Raw genomic sequence first — 22,575 nt, forward strand, 5'->3', positions numbered from 1 at the left:
TTTTTTTATTTCCATATCATTTTGCATCTTTTAGAGTCCAGGGGATGCATTCCCGACCACCAACGAAGATCTGCAAGGTTTCTGGGACATGGTGATGTTGCAGGTGGACCAGGTGGATAAATTATTCGACGAGATAGAAGCTTTGAAAGCGAACAATTGGAAAGAGGTTTTTTTAATTGCACTGGACTAGGGGGTCGTTTCGAACTAACATTTCATTCGTCCAGGTACCTAGCAAAAAGGGCCCGACCAAAGTAAACGGAGCGAGCAAGGCGTCCCGGAAGGGGGTTTCCAAGCCGAAAGCGACGTCCACCGTAACGGACGAAGCCAGAAAGCAACGAGAAGAACAAAGAAAACGATTGATCGAAGAGAGAAGGAAAGCGATGAAAGCTCAAAGAACCAATAGGTCTAATATTGAAATTTTCGTACAGGAATCAAGCTGAGATTAGTAGAAATACCTTTTTTGTTTATAGAAAAAATTATATGTCATTTACATTCGGCTCTACTCACTCACTTTACATATATTTTTTGTTCTAATTGGATATGTTATGTGGTCCCGGTCAGAAAGATTTTTTTACAGAGTATTAATATAATCGAAACTGCATTTCATTTTCTAACGCATTGTTTTAATTTTCGGTTCGAGTATTCACCCGCTCGGGCTTTTTAAAAAACAACGTCTAACGAACTGTAAAGCAATTTTTAGCACATTCGAGTCTGGTAAAAATGTTTTGTGCTTTCCTAATAACGGGCGCAAAACCGCGCAATAAATGACGAATTTTAATATTAGATTGAAAGAGATAGATATATACTTGCGATTTTAGGGTTTAGCCGGAAGGAAGCAAGACTGAAGATTAAATGCTACCTTGTATTTATTACCAAACATAACCAAATAAAAGTTGTTTACATTCCCAGTGTCGTTATATGATGTAACTGCTGCTGGTTTTTTTCTGTCTCTTATTATATTTCGTCCCTTTTTGTTGTATACACTTGTTGAGATTTATGGGTTTTTGGAATTTTTATAATGCAATTAGTGAATATTTATTTCTTACGTTGATAATTAGCTTGTACTTTTTCATATTATATAACATTATAAAATATAAATTTTTTTAAACAACTCGTTGGTATTATTTTCCCACCACCATAGGTTTGGTTTAAAAATTAGAATCAAGTTATGCACAACAAAAACTAAGCTGCGTAGAATGAGAAACCAAAACGACTTATCTCATCTGTCAACTGTCAGTTTGATGTCGGCCATTCTGCAATATTGAATTTTACTCTGGTTGCCGTGAACATGGAGCAAAAAAAAGTGAATAAAATACACCAGCTACTTTCGGAATAAGTAAAAAACAGATACTTAGTCATAGGTATTCCTTAAGACCTTTGTCCTTTTGGTATTTTGGTTCTTGATACATCGACATCTCTAAAGTTATACATATACGGCAAGAGTTGATTATTTAAAGATCCGTTGTTCTGTCGGTTAAACATAGCAACACACAGCCGATTACTATATCCAATTCTTACAAAGTCAGCTTCATAAAGATATTGATGAAGGTAATACTTAAAAGAATGTTAGCTGTTTTTTTTTTCAAATTATTCTCACAGATTCTCTTGAGATGTCTAATTCTCATGCCACTTCTCTTAGCGACGTAGCTGGATTTACGTTGACGTATTCCACAACATTTATTTCCATTTCTCCACTTACAATCAAATTATCATGTCGATTATTTGGTGTATTTCTCATTTTCAATTCGAGCTTTGTAAAGAAAGAATGTGCAGGAAGGCGACGTCCCGGATAGCGGGCTGCATACAATGCACGGGCCTGTCGGGAGTTTTTCGTGCATTCCCCGTATATCAGAAACATATCAACTTTTCCTACATTTGTAAACTGATTATTATTTTCCATGAAAATCCAAATCGATAACACGACAAAATCGATAATCAGATAAAAATGTACAAACTGTCAGAATTTTCAATCATGTAGACTTGATGATGAATAGAGGCAAAGCCAGCTAAGCAATATTTTGTTTATATAAAAATGTATTTACTTATCTGGTATTTTTCTTCCTATGAGCTGAGTTTTTGACGGATTGATCGTATTTGCTATCCCATAAGAGGAAATCGTCTCAGACGTCAAATCTATCCTAAACAAACTGGCATCTCGAACAGATAATAAACTTCGTTTTAAAACCGCAAAAAACATGCGCACGTGCGAGATTTAAAATTTTTTGGTTAACCAAAACGCCATTCAACAGTCAACATGGCCACTGACAGATGATCAATCAATTTGCATGTATCATTTTCAGTTAAGTGCGATGTTTAGAAAGAAAATAATACAAATCGCAGATTGGTGGGTGAAAAAAATGATTCTACATTTGAAAATAAATAAGAACTAAAAGTTCAGATTTTCACGAAATTATATATTTTCACATGACAATTGTTTCGACAACACCGTGTCTTTATCAAATGTAATATTTACAAACTAACTGCTACTATATATACTGAAAATGACAACAAAACATTATTTAATGTTGTGAGAATTTAAGTTCAATAAAGGAGAGGCATTTGAATGTCTCATTTTATTAAACTCCATGGCTTCCAATAAATTTAATTTTCTACTTTTTGTGCCAGTACGTAAAATATCAAAATTGTCGTCAAAAATTTGTTTTTCCGTGTTTAAGTGTGTAGCATAATTAGAATGTAGAGTATTGTTGTTAAACGCTCTTTTATATTCGTTAATGCGTTTCGAAATGAGATTTTAAATCTCTATCCAATTACACATTTGTAATTATCCTCGCCACAGACTACAACATGGCTGGCAATTTTTAACTAAACGTTGTTGATGGCACATATTGAGAAAAGCTCGACATGAGCCACAATTAAAGAAACATTCCATGAATAAGTAAGTAAATCAAAAAGTTTATTAAATAAAAAAGTAACATCGAAATCTTATGGAATAACGAAACAAAAACTAGCTCAATTACTACGCATCGGTGGCTTTGAAATGATCATTATCGATTGTGGAATAAGCATGACCCTCGTTAACGAGAAACTCCAAAGCATCCCTAAAAAGAAAAAGGCGTATAGAGTACAGCAATTCAAGTAATTTGGTACTCATCAATTCCAAATATTAACTCAAAATGAACTATCAAAGCAAAGGTACTTACCTAGCTTCACGTTGTTGATTATGACCGAAATTACTCAAAATTGCAGTCTTGCTGGGACCTGCTGTGGTGTTATCTGCTTGAAGTATCTTGAAGACTTTCTGTTGCACCGCCGTAAAACTGGGATTGCCACTATCAGCATTACCGTTACCCTCATCGAAAAATGTCATAGAATTTGCCAATGCCGACCCCGGATTATTTTTGGGAATAACCTAAATAAAAAATTACGGAATTAAGATACTGTTAAAAATAATATTTCTCTCCACTTACTGTTTCACTGTCCATTGCTTCTGCTTGCAGACGAATGTGAATCACTTCCAACAAGTGATTTGTTATCACATTTGCATCTTCTACCACAAACATTTTCAACACAATAATCATTTTTTCACCTGACTGATCTGATCTGGATTCCCCTGATCTCACTGTACCGAACACTTGGACATATGCACCCTCTTTAACTGGTGGCAACATGACCTCACCATCTCCACCATCGCTGTCCAGCCACCAGACTGCTTTAATATAACCCGTATGATCTTCTATGCGATATGTAGCTTTTGTTGATTGCATGTCACACTCTTTCAAAATACCCACAAGCTTTATCTGTAGAAACCAAGAACATAATTTAATTGCGATCGACTATTAAAGAAGCGAACTTACCATCTGCGCAGGCAGCTTAAACAATTTAAATTCATCTTCCTTTTGGTCCCGGATCTGTCGAATCACAACAGGCACAACGCTTTGAAGCCTTTTCACATTCTGTAATCATTGAAAACGTTAATTTTACTGGAGAACAAATGTTAAAACTCCCACTTTTTTCTTTGTCGCCGGCGAATCAAAATTTGTGGTATTGTTCAAAAATCCTCCCGCACCGGTGTCATTAAAACCTTAAATTGCGTATTAATCATTCAATACTAAAAAAGTTTTAAAAGCAAGAACACCCTACCTGGATTCCAAGTGTTCATGATTCCCTTGATACTGTTTTGCCGATTCTATTATTTCGTGAACACTTTTGGCGGGGAAACCATAGACTCAATCCAATACGATAAACAACACCATGGTTATACACAATTTAAAATTGGTGAGTTTCAACCGAAAGTGAAGGTAAACAAAATGGAGTATACGTTGAATTAAAATATTACGCCAGAACAAATTACGTGATTTCATTAGACGACATCGTTAATTGAGAGCGGCCATTTTTTTCTAGAAGTTTAAGAATTATTTTAATGATTCTGCAGCTGACATATGGATAGGGAAATTTTGACTGTGATCGCTAAATGTCATGTGGCTGAAAAGTGACTGTTTTTTTTTTTCGATTTGACTTTTTAACTTAACGCATGAAACGTACGTAATGGGTGCAAAATCAAATCAAATTTTCAGAAATTGTTAGTGAGAGACTTTTGCCCTAGCAAATTTAAAGGATAAAAAAAAGTTTCTTTTAGTTACATCAATAGTTGGCGCCTCAAAACTACCATGAGAACAGATTACTTTTGACGATAGTATAAAGAGTAAAAGTATAACAGAATATCTAGGACACGATGAAAATTGGACCGCCAACTAACAATTTTAGTATCTATGCCAACATCCACGGTTTTGCCTAATACTGGAGACATGTTAATTTTATTCTTTTAATACTTAAAAATTCTTGAGATTTTAAGACTGCCAACGTTATTGTGGACAACTTCATCCATTTTATGAAGGATCCATTAATAAATAACTTATTTGCTTAACTTTGCTGGACTCAACTGCAAATGGAAAACGAAATCAGACTCAACATTTTAATCTAAATAAAAATAACAAATGCATACTTAACACCATAAAAAAATATAGTCTAAATATGAAACAACCACTGAAATATACTATTACAGAAAATATGAAATTACAATTTAGCATTGGTTTTCAATAAGGGTGCTAATTTCTGGGCTAGCATTAAATTTCCCGTAATCTTCAGTTTTCCCTTCATGAATGCCTGTTGTGGTTGAAGTTTGCCTTCTGCTAAAAGAAGGAAGTCTTCATCGGAAATTGTCAGAGTAGTGCTCGGTTTTCCTTCGGGCGTTCCTTGAAACACTTTGGCATTTTTCAAATCCATGGCTGAAATTTTTTAAGGTATAATACAAAGTCCTCGCCAAAAGTTAAACATAAATAAGCTATACGGAGAAGTATGCTTAACCATTATCAGTCAAAAAGGAACTTTAAACTTACTCCATTGTTTAACTTGTTTCCCATCTTTCGTGATATTGTACAGGAACACTCCACCGATAGATTTTGCTTTGCTTGGATCCGCATTAACTTGTTCAATTATAAATTCAAATATGGCGTCACTTTTTAAATTTGAATCGGACATGTTTGGGGGTACTTGCGACAGTTTCACCGACTTCAAATCAACGTAAGCACCTGAAAAATATTAGCTTAATTCGACATACTCTGACTAAAAACTATAAAAAATGGTGAAAACATTGGCAAATACCTTAGGTTGGTGAGTGGAACGTTCCTAAGATATTACGAGTATTTGATTTCAACAAATGTGCTTATCAGTACAGTAAAATACTTCAAAATGTATTGTGTCGTTAAATTCGTAATACGTATCGCGAAAACGATCGATTTCTAAACAGTAAGTAGCTCCAAAGGTTAGAAATTTCAAACGAAAATTAATTAATGAAACGTCAAACTGTCGACGAAACTGCTACAGCGTTGTCACACGATCGAATCTGGAATTGATTCCTAAAACCCCGAATAATAAATTATGTACGAAAATGCGAAAAAATTAATGTAATTTTGCCTCCACTAGCGCTTTCGCGGCGTAACAATAAAAGACAATTCCACAGATTATTAAACCAATATTTGAATTCGGTGTGTCGACGTGACTTGACAACAGGGTAAAAGCATTAGGCGAGGCGGCCTACAGATACGAGGGTCAAGGGAAAAGTTTTTTTTCCCGAGACGGTAATTATTACATCGATAAAAACAAATACACATTATGTGGCCGAAGAAAAAAAGTATTAATAAAGAAATTTTAAGTAATTAACTTGGGAATAAAAAGATGAAATGTTAAAAAGGAGGAATATGTTATTTGACATTTTTTATTCTTCTTTGGGGTTAGAATTTAATGGTGCTACTTATTAAGGTGTTTTTTTAAATAGTCGCTATTTTATCACGGAATAACGACAAATTTAAGGGGGCAAACTTTCAGAGAACACCTCATACCAATGTAACTTATTTATGAGAACGTGACGTCATCAGGCAAGTTAACTTTCTTTATTTTGTAGCCAATTTAATATCTATGCAGAAATTGCTAAATATGTGTAATATAAAATTCAAAAACTTAATTTTTGAGCGGAAACACAAAATTATTATTTCCTACCTGTGATAACAGCTGTATTTGTCTCCACCACAATCGTTTCAAAATGGATTCTGTTATTTACTTTCCACATATCAACCCTCAGCGACTGGCCCGGGATAACAGGCTTAGTGAATCGAACCTAAAAGACCATTAAAAAAAAAATCAAGATATAATTTATTAATGCAGATAGTTATGACGGTCTACTAACTTTGCAGGCTTTAAACAATGACGCATCATAATCAGCAAAAGTCTCAAGAACGGCCCTTACAGAAAATCCCAGACTGCACAGACCATGTAAAATGGGTCTGTCGAATCCACTAACTGCGGCCATGCCGGGATCAATGTGCAGGGGATTTCTATCACCTAAAAATTAAAATGGTAGTGGAGATTTTTTTTTTTAATATTTTAATGTCAAAAGGATTGAATTTAAAAAAAATCAAAGCCAATAAAAAAAAACAAGCTACAGACCAACAAAACTAGCCAGTTTACCTTTGCCCACGGAATAGCCAACTTTAGAAAAACGATTATTACTTGCTTTAATAAATCTAAAAATAAAATTAATTAAACTAACAAAAATCATAGTTTTCGAATTGAATTTTCTAATGTCTGTGGTGAACAGAATATTTCAAAAATAACGTTAGTTAGATTCAGTCACAAAAATTAGTGCACAAAGATTGTTAATATTTTGTACAGGAGCGCCGCCAAAGGTGGGTGCCAATTATTTGGAGATATTTTTAATTTCTTTGGGCAAAAACAATATGTTTTAAATAGTTTTAAGTTTAAAGTAAAAAACATATTATAAGTAATTTTCATAGGCGATATGAAGTAAATCCGCAGAGCTTCAGAACCTATACGAGTTGTTTTTTTCAAAATGGCTGGCAATATTAGAAGAAAATTGAACACATTACTCTACAATTTCATTTTTCTGTTAGGATAATTAATATAGTGATAATTATTTTTGAAAATTCTAAAGACTAGTGAACTGTATCAGGCAAAGTTTCACAAAAAGGGTTGTTTTTTTTTTCAAAATGGCTAGAAAAATTAGAAGATAATTGAACACATAACTCTACAATTTCATTTTCCTGTTAGGACTCTTATTATAGTGATAATTCTTTTTAAAAATTCTAGAGGCTAATGAACTGTATTTTCTATATACTGCCTAACAATCTGTACAATTGGTAGAGCTTCAGGATCCATAAAAGAGTTGTTTTTTTCAAAATGTCTGGCAATATTAGAAGAAAATTGAACATATAACTCTACAATTTCATTTTCCTGTTAGAACTCTTAATACAGTGATAATTATTTTAAAACATTCTAGAGGCTAGTGAACTGTATTTTTTATACAACACCTGACAATCTGTAATTCAAAATTAAGGCGAAGATTCACAACCTATAAAAGAGTTGTGTTTTTTTTCAAAATGGCTGACAAAATTAGAACAAGATTTCATTTTCCTGTTAGGATTCTTAATATTGTAAATAATTATTTTTTTAAATTCTAGAGGCTAGTGAGCTGCAGTTTCCATACACTGCCTGACAATCTGTACAATTTGTATTTCAAAATGAAGGCAGAGCTTCAGAACCTATATTGTCGTTTTTTTCAAAATGGCTGGCAATATTAGAAGAAAATTGAACACATAACACTACAATTTCATTTTCCTGTTAGGACAATTAATATAGTGATAATTATTTTTGAAAATTCTAAAGACTAGTGAACTGTATCAGGCAAAGTTTCACAAAAAGGGTTGTTTTTTTTTTTCAAAATGGCTGGAAAAATTAGAAGATAATTGAACACATAACTCTACAATTTCATTTTTCTGTTAGGACTCTTAATATATTGATAATTCTTTTTAAAAATTCTAGAGGCTAGTGAACTGTATTTTTTATACACTACCTGACAATCTGTACAACGCAGCTTGATCTATACTTGTTTTTTGTACAACGGACGCGTCGGGACTTCTGTCCGGTTTATTTTGGCAAGGTATTGTTTTAGTACCGGTTCTCGGACCACCAAAGTTACCGGCCCCAACGGCAAATATCACAATTTGATTTCTAGCTACCAGGTCACCTTTCTGATTTAACGAATCAACTGAAAAGCGAAAGTTTAAGAAAAATACAACAATTTAAATACGAATCAATTTAACTTACCATTAGTTACGACAACTGCGCCAGAGCCTTTGTCCAGCACCTCGGCGATGGTAACTTTAGAAATTAACTGTCCTTCCGACTGCAAATCACCGAACACTTCGAGATACTGCTCGCCGTGCAATACCTGGCTCAGGTTAACATCTTTGCCGGGGACGGCCGCCGTAAAATCGGAATTAAAATTAGCCTGAAGGGACGGCAAAATATAAAATGTCGGAAGTGTTTGAAAATCTTCGTGGTTTTCATATAGAAATTTCAATTCCTTGGGGTTTTTAAGTGAAGCGCCCACTGAAACAAGTTTTTTTTTGTAAGATCAAGATCATTTTTAAATAAGTTATTATAGAGCCGCCACCAATGCTTAAGAGGAGTGAAATCAAAATTTTGTGCTAGTGTTCCTTGAATGTAAAATAATTTGCAATGCTGATATATTGGTACTAATCTAATGTCAACTTCTTTGCGCAAATCGGTTTTGATATATATTATAATAATACAATCACGGTAACAAGATTGCTTTCGAAAAATATTTAAAAAAAGCCGTCCTGCTTTTTTCTCGTGCTTCTGCGGACCACCATGGAACTTTCGCAAAATCGATATAATTATATTGTGCATGAACCCTCCTGTATAAACTGACTTTCACCTCTCGCCGAACTTCAAAGTCACGGTAAACTTTGATAAATATCAAAATTTGTACAAATAATAGCAATTACCAATTATGTTTTATCAAATATCAAGCGCACCCTGAATGATAGAAACCTAAAACTATCTCTCCACACAGTTTACCAAGCTGTTTAAACTAAATTATCTTGTCTTTTTCCGTTTTACGGTAAAAATAATTTACCCAAAAAAAAATGCAAACTTTCTGCATTTTTTAGATTTTTTGCTCATAAACGAAACACCCTGTATATAATTCGAAAATATTCGAAGTAGAGGTTATAGCCCGGAATCTCTTGCGCTTCCTGGTCTATAAATTTTTTCTAAAGAAAAAATAATTATTTTCTATGGATTTTTTCAAATATCTCGAGCAGCGTATGTAAATACAGCAATTGTAGCTCTGCATGCGGCCTAGTTAATAATTGATTTTCGAAAAGAACAATTTTCAAAGTCTTTCAGATTTTTATCAATAAATGAAAAACGCTATATATAATCTAAAAAATACTTGAAATATAAGTTTTGCACCGGACCTTTTACAGTTGCTGGATCACGAATTTTTTCGATAAAATAATTTTTCTTTGGAAGCCAAAATATTACACACAAAAAATGAAAAATTTAAAAAACATAATTGACAATATTTGATTGCGCCTAGTTTTTACAATATAGATGACGGTAGAGGCTTTTATATCCCTTCCAAATTTGATGTCGATGTAGCACAGACACCCTGTACAATATGTGAAATCTATAAATACAAATAGCTGTCCATAGGGGCTACATGGCCATGTATACGAAATTGATAAGTTCTAGTTATCCCAGGGGAAATTTTCAGTTTTTTGCGAATACCCGGCGTACACTTTACATTTTTGAAAATTACCAAGAATAAGGATTTATAGCACTGGATATCGCGGATCTTGATGTTAAACAACTTTATCGATCGCATTAACGGTTTTCCAGAAATGGTCTTTTTCTTAGACTCTTTCAAACGCGATTTTCTATTTTTAAAAAATACTAGGTTGCCGAGATATAAAATATTTATATGAGCGTAGATACTTTCGAAAAATTTCATTTCATCAATTTTCCAAAGTAACAAGTAGAATTAGTATGCAATTGTTTTCCAAACTCTAATACACTGAAGTTTTGAATGACTGAATTGAATTGAATGTGTCATTATTCTTAGAAGACCTCGATTTAAATATATTGGACAATAATGACAATATAGTGACTCAGTACATCTCGCTCATGAAAATATATGGATTTTTTTTCGTCACATGAGGATGTTACAAGGCCCGACTCACAAACAAAAATGGAGGAACAACTACTTATACTTTAAACCGTATATTGTCGACTATGACATAACTGATCAATTGCCAAATAAATGAGTGTTCAAACAAAACTGACATAAGAATTAAAATTATGGTATAATATACCAAAAAATAAAGAATGGAATGAACCACTAGGCCTTGAAGAACCAAACCTTGCACTAGATCTATTCGTAAATATCATAAATGCAACATTCAAATCACATATGAAAAAGATAGAAGCAATATTGCATAAATTTTATTTATTAAGACAACTTCTTTCTCTTTTCTTTTATTATATAATGCTCTCATTGAACCTCTGAGATAGGGCATATTATTATTGGGTGAGGTATATGAAAACAATCTTAAAAAAACTTAAAGCAATGGAAAACATGATTATAAACATGAGCTTTTTCCTCAAACAACTTGTATAAGCATGAAATAAGTGACTTAAAAATAATAGTTATTACTGCCTGCTGCGCTGATGTACACTATCAGACCAAAGTAGAGCAACATCTTCAAAAATAAGATATATTTAACACAAGTCCCAACATTATGATTATACATGCAAGGTATTGTATGCAAAAATGAAGACATTAAAGTAGGCTATGATTTATTGATGATCACAAACAAAACAAATGAATTTATTTTGACATTAGTTTTAAATGCGTATTAGCTACGCGTTAAACATTTCGAAAATTTGTTCAAAAAGACGATTTTAGTAAAAGTAAATGCAAAAATAACTCGTGTTGGATTTATTTTGTGCTAAGTTAACCATTTGTGTGCAGGACTAGTTATGCCAAGAGGAATTCCAATTCCAATTTCAAAAGACAGTTTATGTTACCTCGGTACCGCGTATCTAGAATAATTTCATCGTATAATGACAGAGGACACTTAGAAAAATTGCCGAAATCGGGAAGACCCAAAAAAACAACGGTTTTGACTGACAGGCGCATTAAGAGAATTGCTCAACAAGATCCTTGGAAGTCCGCACCTCGAATAATTGCCGAAATTCCAGAAATTACGGTTGGTATACGAAGTGTGCAAAGAAGATTAGTAGCTTGAAAGTTGTTCAGTAGACGGCCAGCAAAAAAACCGCTAGTTTCAGCAAGAAACAAAGCAGGAAGGTTGGCCTTTGCACGCCAGCATTTAAACTGGACCATCAATGACTGGAAAAAAGTTCTATTCAGCGATGAAACGCGATATAAAATATTCAATTCTGATGGAATGCGACGTGTGATGCGACCAATTAATACAAGGTTTAACGCTAAGTACCTAACAGCTACAATTAAACATGGTAAAGGCAGTGTTTTTTTATGGGGTTGTTTCTCATGGAATGGAGTAGGTCCTATACACTTCATTAATGAGACAATGAATCGATTTGTTTATAGGGAGATTATGCAAAATGTTATGCTCCCTTATGCAGAGTGGGAAATGCCGTTGTTTTATTTTCCAACAGGACAATGATCCAAAACACTCTTCACAACTCGTTCAACAGTGGTTTGCAGAAAACAATGTTAGAGTTTTGCAGTGGCCGGCACAGGCGCCAGACCTTAACCCAATTGAAAATCTCTGGGAAGAAGTAGAACGTCGCATTCGTGCACAAATGTTTCCAAATAAACAATCGTTGATAGATAAAATAAATGAAGTTTGGACAAATCTTCCAGAAAATGTCACTCAATAGTAGATAGAGTCAATGCCGCGCCGTTGCCAGCAGGTAATTCTCAATAAAGTATATTCTATAAATTATTAAGGCATAATTTTAATTATTATTATTGTACTAAAATGTGGGTTTAATGTTTTTTTTATAGAATACAATACAATACTGTTAAATACAACTTTTTGAAATAAAATAAAATAAAACACTGTTACATACAATTTGTTGTTTTACTTTTGTCACCTTCATTTTCGTCAAATTTTATATTAATTATTATTTAGCTTTCATCAACTAACTTAAGGTACACCCAAAATGTTGTGAAAAATTACTTGCTATGCAAGGAAAGTATTTCATCATAACTAGCAAAAAATATGAACCAAATTTTTTTTTATTTAAAAAATACTAAAAAAATATGCTTGTTGCTCTACTTTTGTCCGATAGTGTAGGTATTTAAATCCTACAATAAGTAAAATACTCCAAATTATCAATCAAGTGTAATATAAACCAATACCTTAAATTACCCAAAATGATTAAATAGATGCCTACGTCAACATTACCTTATATTTTTACCTATAATTTTTTCCCAAATGATATCAAACTAAATAAAGGTACTGCGAAGAAATTTAATGCTCCAAATTATATAACATAGAACAAAATAATTATATCTGCCTATTCAGTCTATTTGTTTTCAATATATTTCACGCAGAAATACTTGCAACTTTCTCCATTTTTAATAACAATTATATACCTAGAATTAAGTCCTACATTAAAAAAAAAAAAACATTGATATATACTAATCTTTGTGTGGGCTTGCCAAGGATATTAAATGTATTATTTATTTCTTTGCCACACAATTTGACTTGATTTGATTTTATTAATCAGGCACAAACTAACATTATATAACATAAATATTGGTTATCTGAAAATGTTTTCCCACTTACCACCAAGAGCGTATAAAATAGTGTCTCGATCCGAAAAATTAAAGATGTCCTCATTTTCACTCCCGCTGTCTACTCCCGAATCTCCCGTAGTGCCCGCTTGCCCTTCCAAAGAACCGACTAGGGCGCCTGTAACATCTTGAATGGATTGAAAGGTCTTTGCATCAGACATGTCCACGATCTTTCCCCAATTCTCCTTAACATTTTCCAAGGTTACATTGTCCTTGATGTTTGACCTTAACACTGACCCGTTTGACCTAACAATAGAACATTTTCCTGCCCATCCTGCGGCAGCTTCAATAATCGAACCATTTTCACTGCAAGACTCGTGACTCAAGTAACCCTAATAGCATTAAATGTTATTAAATAAAGGTAAAGTAAATTGTCTCGCAATAACATACAACAACCGGTGCTATCAATTCCGGTTTTAATTCATCATAAATCTCAGGCGGTAGTATATCCTGGGTCAATCTACTGGCAGCAGTTGGTACGATTACATTACAATAGACGTTACTTGAAGCTCCTTCGATGGCGATCGTTTTCGCCAATCCAACTAACGCCATCTTGGCAGCAGAGTAATTGGCTTGGCCAAAATTCCCTGCAAAGGTATGGGAGAAATTATAAAGTCTATATAATATAATGCCTTACATATTTTTAAATTATTCTTTGAAAGAGACGAAAATAAAACTCTGAACATGGTTCATAGACAGACTGATCAAAAGATACTAAATGTTATCCCAACCATTTTGATAAGAAATACTTCAATTAGGCAAACATTTTTTACAAAATAATGATAAGATCTCACAAAGATTAACTCACGAAATTGTCTACTGTAATTTAACAGAAATGAATAAATATAAACCGTCATTACTGATACTTCCCATATTCCCTAAATACTCATTCAAAATGTTTTAAAACATACCGTAGAGTCCAGAATTTGATGAAGTCATAACAATGCGGCCAAATTTTTGCTTCTTCATTATTGGGAAAGCTGCTTGTGACGTTTTAAAGCTACCTTTTAAATGTACATTTTGTATTAAATCTGCAAATAAAACCCCTCAGGATACACGGCCCCTTTTAGAATTTGCAAAGTTACCCCAATCTTGATCTGATATTCTCGCGAAACTCTTGTCCCTCAAGATACCGGCATTATTGATTAAAATATCGATACGCCCAAAGTTGTCGAGTGCAGTTTTAACTATTTTTTCGCCCTCGACCACAGAGTTATAATCAGGCACTGCATTACCACCTTAAAAAAAGAACCTTATAGGATTCAATACAAAACATTTAATAATAATCAATACCATTTCTTTTAATTTCTTCAACCACAGTATCGGCAGCTTTGGATGAGCTTCCGTCACCATGTCTGCTGCCACCCAAATCATTCACAACGACTTTTGCGCCCCTTGACGCAAACAAATGAGCATAAGCTCTGCCCAGCCCTGCTCCCGCTCCAGTTACAATTACAACTTGACCATCAAATCGTAAGCCAGTCATGATTGGAGGCAAAGTTGACTGAATTTTCAAATATATATTACAAACATTAGCAATAAATATTTTTTAAATTAAAACTGGGAAATAATACACACCTCAAAATACAATGAAAATCACTAATGAACAATTAAAATTATGAATACTCAAGGTACTTATCAAAGGTCAAAAGAGCAACAACAATAATCTTTTTGTATTCTACTATAAAGGCATTTGCTTGTAATACTTATGTAAAGAATATAAAATACAATAAGTATACATCGAAAAAAAATCGAACACAATCGACTCACATAAGGGGAAATAAAAAATTAAATCCCAAAAACTTTTACAACCACTTCACTACTTTCGGCTGCCAACTACCCTGTTTTTATTTATGAATCTTATCTATGGTTCCTACTGATGAAGATTGCAGAGATCAAAAATATCAAAAAAGGAATATTCTTCTCACTATTTTTAATAAAGGGTACTCGCCCATCGGAAAACACAGAACAATTATTGTATACTTTCCAAATAAAAGCGTCATTTACCGTTATCGCCGACTATCAATCACATTAAAATTATTTGTCGAAGAAGAATTTCGATCATTTCTTAAATTAATCTTGACGACCTATGCAGTAAGATACAAAATAAGAAATCCTATATTCATGATAAAATTTTATGATACTATGCCACTATGCATGATATTTTATATTTAAAGATTTGAACTGCTTAGAGATAAAGAAAATTTTCCAGAAATATCAAAGCCACAACTAAAAGCATCAGGACTTATGAAATTAAAATAGTTACGTATCCTTGAGTGGCAAAGGTTAAAATTACATCACAAATTAACAGTTTCTTTATCATTAAGAGCATATATATCAAATTTTCGCGAACACTCAAGTTACATATTATTCTTGTTTTATAACTACAATTGCTTTAATTCTAAACAACTCAATAACCTTTAATGTCGTGAAGTTATTTCTATTGTAGTTTGTTAATGAAATTGTGTTCTAATGCAAGCAAATTGTAGATGTAATAAATAAAAATTCAAAAATGCGAAATATTTCATTTATTTATATTCACGACGAAAGTAATTTGAATGGTTATATAAATATCTTGACATTTTCTTTGGTTTACACTTTATTCAAATTGCCAACTACTGAATGGACTACTGTGGGTGACTTATTTATTTTTTTTATTGGTTTCGTTTAATGTTGATAAAGATTGGGTCTGTTTCTGTGGGCAATATTTGTGATAGAATGCATAGCTGACTACAAAAACAATGGAAAGGAGTATTTGTACAATAAACCATAGAATAATATTTACAGCATGTGTCTGTTTAAACAATTCTTGTCCGTGTTTAATACAAATCAGAGATTCTGAAACCATTATGCAACCATACACCCAGCACTGCGTTCCAACTCGTTTACATGTAGTGTCTGTGACATACGAGTAGAACTGTCTCACGGATGGAGCCACTATCACACCGATTAAAATTAGACGAGCCGTAACAAAGGGGTGGGACGGGGCCATTTCGAAAATGTGCTTTAGGAAGAATGTGTTTAATTCTGACACTTGCCAAAATAGCACTAATTCACAAAACGCAATCACTCTCATATAGGAACACTTGGGGTCCAGCCATCTCACAGAAGTCCAGCTCTCTGGGGTAAACTGAAGCACCGCCCTTTTAATTTTGCCTGTGGTGGAGTGAATATCTTTTATGCTTTCCCACTTGTATTCTCTCATCTCCAAAGCCTGGCAAATTTTTAAGCCACACCAGATGCCCAATCCGTTACAGATCAATACGTCAAGAATTAAAGCGTCCCACCAGCACTCTACAAAGTTCGGCAGCAAATGAGCAAAAGCCAGTTCTGTAATTTCCCACATGACGCTGGTGGCCCAAAGGATGGCCATATGTCTAATCAGTATTGCTTTAAACATCCAACCAAAAAAATGTCCAAAAGCAAACACATCAACATGACTCCAAATGCGTTCAAACGTAATATCGGAACAGTTTACTCCATATTCCTTTTCTGAATCTATGTGAAAGTCTTTTAGGCTGGGATCGAACCAATACAGTATACTTTTTACCGTTGAATAATTTTGGAACAGGATGAAAAGGCATCCTAGCAAGTACAGAACACTCATGCCAAACACCATTCTCCATATTGCAGGATGAGGTCGGATAAAAGGTCCATTTGGAAAAGCCAACACTGATATAATCAGAAAGAAAAAGCAGCAGCATAGAAGACCAGCGGAAATATTTTTTTCTGTATCATCAGTTTCTCTGATGAAAGCAAAGTATATCACTGCGCCTATTGAAATCAACAATAGGGTTATAGTGTGAGGCTTGTAAAAAAAGTCCAAAGATATGTCGTCCACTGGTTTTTCATTGATGGATGTAAAACTTTCAATTCTGGTTCTTGAAGTGGTTTTCGGGTTTTTAATTGGGTTCGACATTTTAATTATTAAGATATCAACTTACTTCCACCAAAAACACTGATCACTAACTGTGTGAAATTTCAACATTTCTCTTAAGATAAAACCCAACGTGTTACACAATTGATTAAAAAATTCGGAGATGGATCATAGAGACGGAGGGAATAAATTTATGACATAACCTGCAAACCTACCAAAGAAAAAAAATTGTCCGTTTGAAATTTCTGACGGTCGGAGTAGGTACTTTGTTGTTTAATTTATACGCGTTTCGTCTAATCTAAAAATTTTTAGAATAATTTCAATGACAATATTTTCAAGGGCGCGACCGTGACTTTGATATTCGTTTCATTTCATCGAAAAACTGTTGAGATTCGCGTAGATTCCAACGTATTTTTACTATTTCGATTTTTTTAAAAATTGTTTCTATCTAAGAATCGTAGTAATGTATGTGCAAACGTAGAATATGTACGTCATTTATATGTGCGATATAACAATATGTATAATCTAATCTCAATTTATATTTGCAACTGTTCAACTGCAATTAACTCACTGGTGTAAACGCGATACATGATTAAAAAATTTATCTATGCTTGAAGCATTAATCTAGTTACTTGAGGTTGTTTATCATTTTGAAGTAAATATTCAGTTGTCTCTAGCCGAATACTTTTATGGTTGTTTTTGAAAGCCGTTAAAAAAAGTAAGTTGCGGGTTTTTTATTAGATGGAACGTCCTCGCTATCAATGCTGACCCAGCGTTTTTTTTACACATTTTTTTTATCCTCTCGCGTCGACACGTGTAGATGCATTTACTTATATTTTCAGTTTTCATTTGATTGCCCGAACTCGAAGGAAAGTTTATAGGTCTTTGAGACTATTATTAGCCGCCGAAAAGGTACGTTTTTTTGGTTTTAAGTTTAATTTTTGCGTTTTCCAGTTTTGATTTGTGAATTAAAAGCTAATGTCAATTTAAGATTAGTGAATTTTTTCTTGTAAAACATTGAGGCGGGGTGGTACGATTTCCTTTCGCCACGTGCTCTCTGTTTACAAATTTTGAGGGTTAAGTAATTTTTTTTTTACAGACCCACACCAAAAATGGTTCAACATGACACTTCCAGTTCCAGTGATGAAAATACAGCATCTCAACTTCAGGAAATTGCACCTAAAGGTATCATCCCCATTGGCAATTATCGTTTAGTAGGATGGGCTGTGGATACGACGGGTCGCCGTCTTATCGACGAAATAGTACAAATTGCAGCATATACCCCAGAGTCCCAGTTCTCCCAATACATAATGCCTTTCACAGACCTGAACCCTTTCTACAGTAGGAGGCATAATATTCGAGTATTTAACACTTTCCGATACAGGCGTCTGAAGGATATGACAACGGGAAAGTTTCTGAAGACCAAAAGTGAAATATCTGCCTTGGCCGATTTCGTGGATTGGCTTGAGAAAGTCAAAGGCGATTCAGAAGGGATAATTTTAGTTTCTCACGAAGGGAGAAAATCAATTCCAGGAATGCTTTTGGAAGCTTTGAAGAGGAACAATTTATTAGATCATTTTAAAAATGTCGTCAAGGGCTTCGCAAACGGCTTCAACGTAGCTAAATCAAAATGCAAGAGCAGTACAAAGACATACAACTTGAAGGTTATGTCAAGAGTCTTATTAAGCAAGGAAGATGTTGATTTTAGAACAGCAGTGGGCAGGGCCTCTGCCGTTTATAACATTTTGGTACATCTTGCGCAAGGGGAACGGGAAGACTTGGGTGATGAGACGATTACCGATAACGCAGCCTCAGTAAACGAGAAAAACTTGATTGACTTGGTTTGCCCATTTACCAATCCTATATCCGCGGAAGAGGAAGAAATTGAGGTCTTTAAGGTGCTTAACTTTTATTGAATATATTTCTATTCGTGAAGTTTATATTTAGGAAGGGTTATCTGTATTAAGGTCACTCTTTTATTTCAACATTTTTGCTAAATAAAAAAGTGTATGTGTCCCTTATCTTTTTCTTGTTACTTTGTTGTAGTAATTGCGCAAATGCAGAAAATTCAATTGAAATTTTAATTATTATAAGCACTGTATATGTATTATCATTTTTATATGGTAATAAGCACTTATCATAAAACTAGGAAAGTGATAGCAATAGATAGGAGTTTGTGTTTATACACAATAGAAGTTATGACCTTGATAAAGCAAATGTTTATAAATTATGCATCTGGCAAATGTAAGTCTATGATACACGGAAAAATGTCGCTTTCGTTAAAGTTTAAAGGATTTTCAGAGGATAGTTTTGACGATTTTTCAATTTTAGGTAATATTGCAAAGGCAAAATACGTTTCGGCCAGTGTTTGGGGCCTTGATGAGGGCCGGTCCGCACGAAAGACAACACGCTAGTCACCTGAGGAGACTTTTGGCCGAGAACAATTTCAATTATGACAAGCTTAAGGACGCTTACGATGTGGGCGGCAAGGAAGGACTTGAAAAAATTTTAAAAGATGAAGTAAGCATATGTCTCATTTGAAAGTGTTGAATTGGGAAAAGTTTTTTTTTGTTTAAATTTTTAAACTTTCTGGCACTTTTGCCCCATACACTAAAAGTTTATGATAATATGGGGTGATTTATAAGGAATACTCCATCTTTGACCTGGAAATACTGGACACCAAAATTATTATTAAAAACAATGTGATTTGATTTATTTCAGTGATATGCTGAGCCATTTCCAAATAATAACACTAATAATATATATATATATATATATATATATATATATATATATATATATATATATATATATATATATATATATATATATATATATATATATATATATATATAAAAGGGAAACAAACTGCCATTGTCACTATAGTACTATTATGCTATAAAATCGCTCAATTGTCATTCTCAAAGAATACGTGTATCATATTTAATGATTTACAAAATGATATCACAAATTCGCACAGAAAATTAGGTGGCCATGAAACAAAAACATTACATACAAAGAGTTTTAATTACATTTTACTGTGCTAGCTAATTATTGCTGTAGCAAAAAAAGGCGTTTTTTAAAAAAAATATAAAAAGATATTTTAGAGGAGAAGAACAAACTTATTAAAATTAATAATCTGTAATTACATACAACAGTAAAACGTAACGGTCACTTAATAATTTACGTAAATGATTTTGTTTAATTGCAAACTTAGTTTATCGTGTCAATTTATTTGACTTTATCAATTTTAGGGCGGTGTTGTTTAGTAAATAATTAAGTTATGTGTTTAAATTAGGTTTGATGATGGGCACAGAAAACCGAAACGCCCTACTTAAAATTCAATAATGCCAGCTTGCATTGCAGTTTGTTTAAAAAAATAATAATAATAATTAAGCCCAGGAAAGAATTGAAAAAAAAATATCTCCGGAATGAATTGGGATTTTCTCAGTTTAAGCATTAAAATGCGCAACTTCGTATTTGGGACACTCTACAAGTGAAAAAGTAAAAGTTACCAAATAAAAACACTTACTTTTATTTAGTGTATATAACTGGGAGCGGGGTTCCATTTGCCATTTTGTCCGAGTCCACCCTTCGAAAGATCCAATCTTGTAAAAACAGTCACAAGCGGCCATTTTGAAAAGTCTGTTTGGTTCAGACTTCAGTCAAATTTTCCGTTTTTATAGGTTGCGAACGCGAAGGAAACCGATTTGAACGAGCTCTTGGAGATTCTGGATTGTTTCTTCGATCCCCAGAAGAAGCCGGTACAACCAAAGACCGGTAGTTGGAACAATAGGTACAATAACAACAGACCGAGACCAAGGCAAAAGTCAACCAGCAAAGGTCGTTCGAATTCTCAGTCGGAAAGGAAAGAGTCTGAAACGAAGGAATCTTCCGAAATTAAGAACAACTCCCAAGAGGAAGTTGCCAGCATCGATAGTAATTCTGTTCCGCCTGTGGATACCAGCCCTCCAGATAACGCTTGCAATATCAAAACGAGTCCGAAGAGGGAGAATGATGGAGAGACGGAGGTGAAGAAGGAAACCGATGTCGAAAGGGAAGCTAAGAATGAACCGGAGTTGAAGAAGGAAGCTGAAGTGCCTGCTAACTAGTGCCTTAGAAGTTTTGGATGTTTTTGCCGAGCTTTCCTCTTCTAACCGGTAATTTGTGGACCTTATTATGCAATGTTTTTCACTTACTGAATATTTTTTTAACATATTAATATTTTTCGGTTAAAATAGGTTATTATTATTTTTTGACTTGTTACTAGAATAATATATTTTATGTTGAGAGTGAGAGGTTTAATTTTTTTTGTGATATAATAATGGAAGGTGACCTATTGGTATCATTATATTTGAATCACTACCTGTTATTTTAATTATTGGTTGTATTAAAGTTTAACGAGAATTTTTTGTGGTTTTTGTGCTGGTAACAATAAATTTACCATGAAATACAATTGGTCTATGTTTCTCATAGAAATTAATAAGAGTCCTACAAGTTGGAACAAAAAATATTTATGGGTAAACCAGGCAAGAGAAAAAGTTGGAAATTATTTTCAGGTTCATAAAATGGTCACTAGGGGGGCGGAACCGGTAAAATTTAAAAACTGGTTTTCTCAAAAATATGCCAAATTAACGTATATCAAAATTAGTTTTAACGTAATCTCCTGATAAGGAAACTTTTTTGTTTCAATTTTTTTTCTATCGATTAATTTCTGTGTTCTTTTACTAATTTCATCTTAGCTAAAAATATTTATACCATTATATTTAAAATTTTCGAGAAAATCATAAAAATAACTGTTTTTGACGCGAAGTGCCTCCTCCTAAAAGAATTAATGTCGTGATATTGACATGCCGAAGCTCCTGTAAATACTCTTTAAAACTAAACCAAGTTCGCCGAAGTCGGATTGGCCAAAAAGAAACGTTATTCAAATTTCTAAACCAACACTTGCCCCTTCCCGCCCTTAATTTGACGAGACAGAAAAAAATGGTAAATAAAAACAGTTTCTTAATCTAGATTAGATAATGTTAACACTAATTTTGATATAAGTGAATTTGGCAAATTTTTGAGGAAACCCGTTTTTCCTATTTTAAAGTAAAGGTTGCGCCCTCTAGCGGCCATTTTATCTTCTTCTTAAGGTGCCATATCCATTTCACTGGATGTTGGCGACAATTCTGGCAAGTCCCTAATGTTTTTGAGCCATGAATTCTTCTTTCTACCGATGCCTCGCTTTCCTTCTATTTTTCCCTCCATGATGAGCTTAAGGAATTGGTACTTTGTATTTCTGAAGATGTGGCCCAGGTAAGCTGCTTTCCTTCGTTTAACCAGTTGCAACAACTCTCTCTCCATCCCCATGCGCCTCGGGACTTCGTCGTTGGTGGCGTGATCTGTCCGTGCGATTTTGAGCATTCTCCTAAATACCCACATCTCGAATGCTTCCACTCGATTCATAGTGCCAGCCTTAAGGGTCCAGACCTCGACGCCATAAAGTAACACCGAGTACACG

The 22,575-nt window shown here is 33.8% G+C and overlaps 5 protein-coding genes across 13 annotated transcripts in view; 2 read left to right on the plus strand and 3 right to left on the minus strand.

The window, feature by feature from the left end:
• LOC132699207 (uncharacterized) overlaps nucleotides 1-2,171 on the plus strand; it is a 41,283-nt gene extending 39,112 nt beyond the window's left edge. For 2 of the 4 annotated variants that reach the window (XM_060665816.1, XM_060665798.1), the window contains 2 exons: nucleotides 35-166; nucleotides 225-2,170. In XM_060665816.1, the coding sequence (XP_060521799.1) occupies nucleotides 35-166; nucleotides 225-440 (348 nt within the window). In that variant the 3' untranslated portion in view covers nucleotides 441-2,170. Of the gene's footprint in view, nucleotides 1-34; nucleotides 167-224 lie in introns of all 4 variants that reach the window. The other 2 variants (XM_060665807.1, XM_060665823.1) reach the window with 1 other exon arrangement.
• Nucleotides 2,172-2,895: 724 nt separating this feature from the next.
• Nucleotides 2,896-4,375, minus strand: LOC132695613 (replication protein A 32 kDa subunit). Its single transcript, XM_060659970.1, has 6 exons — nucleotides 4,102-4,375; nucleotides 3,969-4,042; nucleotides 3,816-3,914; nucleotides 3,429-3,758; nucleotides 3,162-3,370; nucleotides 2,896-3,059 (listed from the first exon to the last, which is right to left on the minus strand). The coding sequence occupies exons 1-6, from the start codon at nucleotides 4,118-4,120 to the stop codon at nucleotides 2,978-2,980; spliced, it is 813 nt and encodes a 270-aa protein (XP_060515953.1). The 5' UTR covers nucleotides 4,121-4,375; the 3' UTR covers nucleotides 2,896-2,977.
• A 544-nt stretch (nucleotides 4,376-4,919) lies between these two features.
• Nucleotides 4,920-15,061, minus strand: LOC132706583 (peroxisomal multifunctional enzyme type 2-like). Of its 5 annotated transcripts, none has more exons than XM_060677996.1 (12): nucleotides 14,963-15,061; nucleotides 14,486-14,696; nucleotides 14,278-14,430; nucleotides 14,104-14,223; nucleotides 13,583-13,779; nucleotides 13,185-13,524; nucleotides 8,641-8,925; nucleotides 8,387-8,581; nucleotides 6,704-6,858; nucleotides 6,517-6,634; nucleotides 5,358-5,549; nucleotides 4,920-5,246 (listed from the first exon to the last, which is right to left on the minus strand). In XM_060677996.1, the coding sequence occupies exons 2-12, from the start codon at nucleotides 14,676-14,678 to the stop codon at nucleotides 5,035-5,037; spliced, it is 2,160 nt and encodes a 719-aa protein (XP_060533979.1). In that variant the 5' UTR covers nucleotides 14,679-14,696; nucleotides 14,963-15,061; the 3' UTR covers nucleotides 4,920-5,034. The 5 variants fall into 5 exon arrangements, with proteins under 5 accessions (XP_060533979.1, XP_060533970.1, XP_060533989.1 ...); XM_060677987.1 differs by having other exon boundaries at nucleotides 14,771-15,039; XM_060678006.1 differs by lacking the exons at nucleotides 14,104-14,223; nucleotides 14,278-14,430; nucleotides 14,486-14,696; nucleotides 14,963-15,061 and adding an exon at nucleotides 13,830-13,895.
• A 644-nt stretch (nucleotides 15,062-15,705) lies between these two features.
• On the minus strand, nucleotides 15,706-17,323 carry LOC132705736 (phosphatidylserine synthase). Its single transcript, XM_060676580.1, has one exon. The coding sequence runs from the start codon at nucleotides 17,109-17,111 to the stop codon at nucleotides 15,834-15,836; it is 1,278 nt and encodes a 425-aa protein (XP_060532563.1). The 5' UTR covers nucleotides 17,112-17,323; the 3' UTR covers nucleotides 15,706-15,833.
• Nucleotides 17,324-17,446: 123 nt separating this feature from the next.
• LOC132705732 (maternal protein exuperantia) lies at nucleotides 17,447-21,365 on the plus strand. Of its 2 annotated transcripts, none has more exons than XM_060676565.1 (5): nucleotides 17,447-17,555; nucleotides 17,912-17,981; nucleotides 18,169-18,967; nucleotides 19,401-19,589; nucleotides 20,756-21,365. In XM_060676565.1, the coding sequence occupies exons 3-5, from the start codon at nucleotides 18,182-18,184 to the stop codon at nucleotides 21,179-21,181; spliced, it is 1,401 nt and encodes a 466-aa protein (XP_060532548.1). In that variant the 5' UTR covers nucleotides 17,447-17,555; nucleotides 17,912-17,981; nucleotides 18,169-18,181; the 3' UTR covers nucleotides 21,182-21,365. The 2 variants fall into 2 exon arrangements, with proteins under 2 accessions (XP_060532548.1, XP_060532538.1); XM_060676555.1 differs by lacking the exon at nucleotides 17,447-17,555 and adding an exon at nucleotides 17,603-17,787.
• The last annotated feature ends 1,210 nt before the right edge of the window (nucleotides 21,366-22,575 follow it).

The sequence above is a fragment of the Cylas formicarius genome, unplaced genomic scaffold (assembly GCF_029955315.1).
Source record: "Cylas formicarius isolate icCylForm1 unplaced genomic scaffold, icCylForm1.1 PGA_scaffold_10__41_contigs__length_53128322, whole genome shotgun sequence".
Classification (NCBI taxonomy): domain Eukaryota; kingdom Metazoa; phylum Arthropoda; class Insecta; order Coleoptera; family Brentidae; genus Cylas; species Cylas formicarius.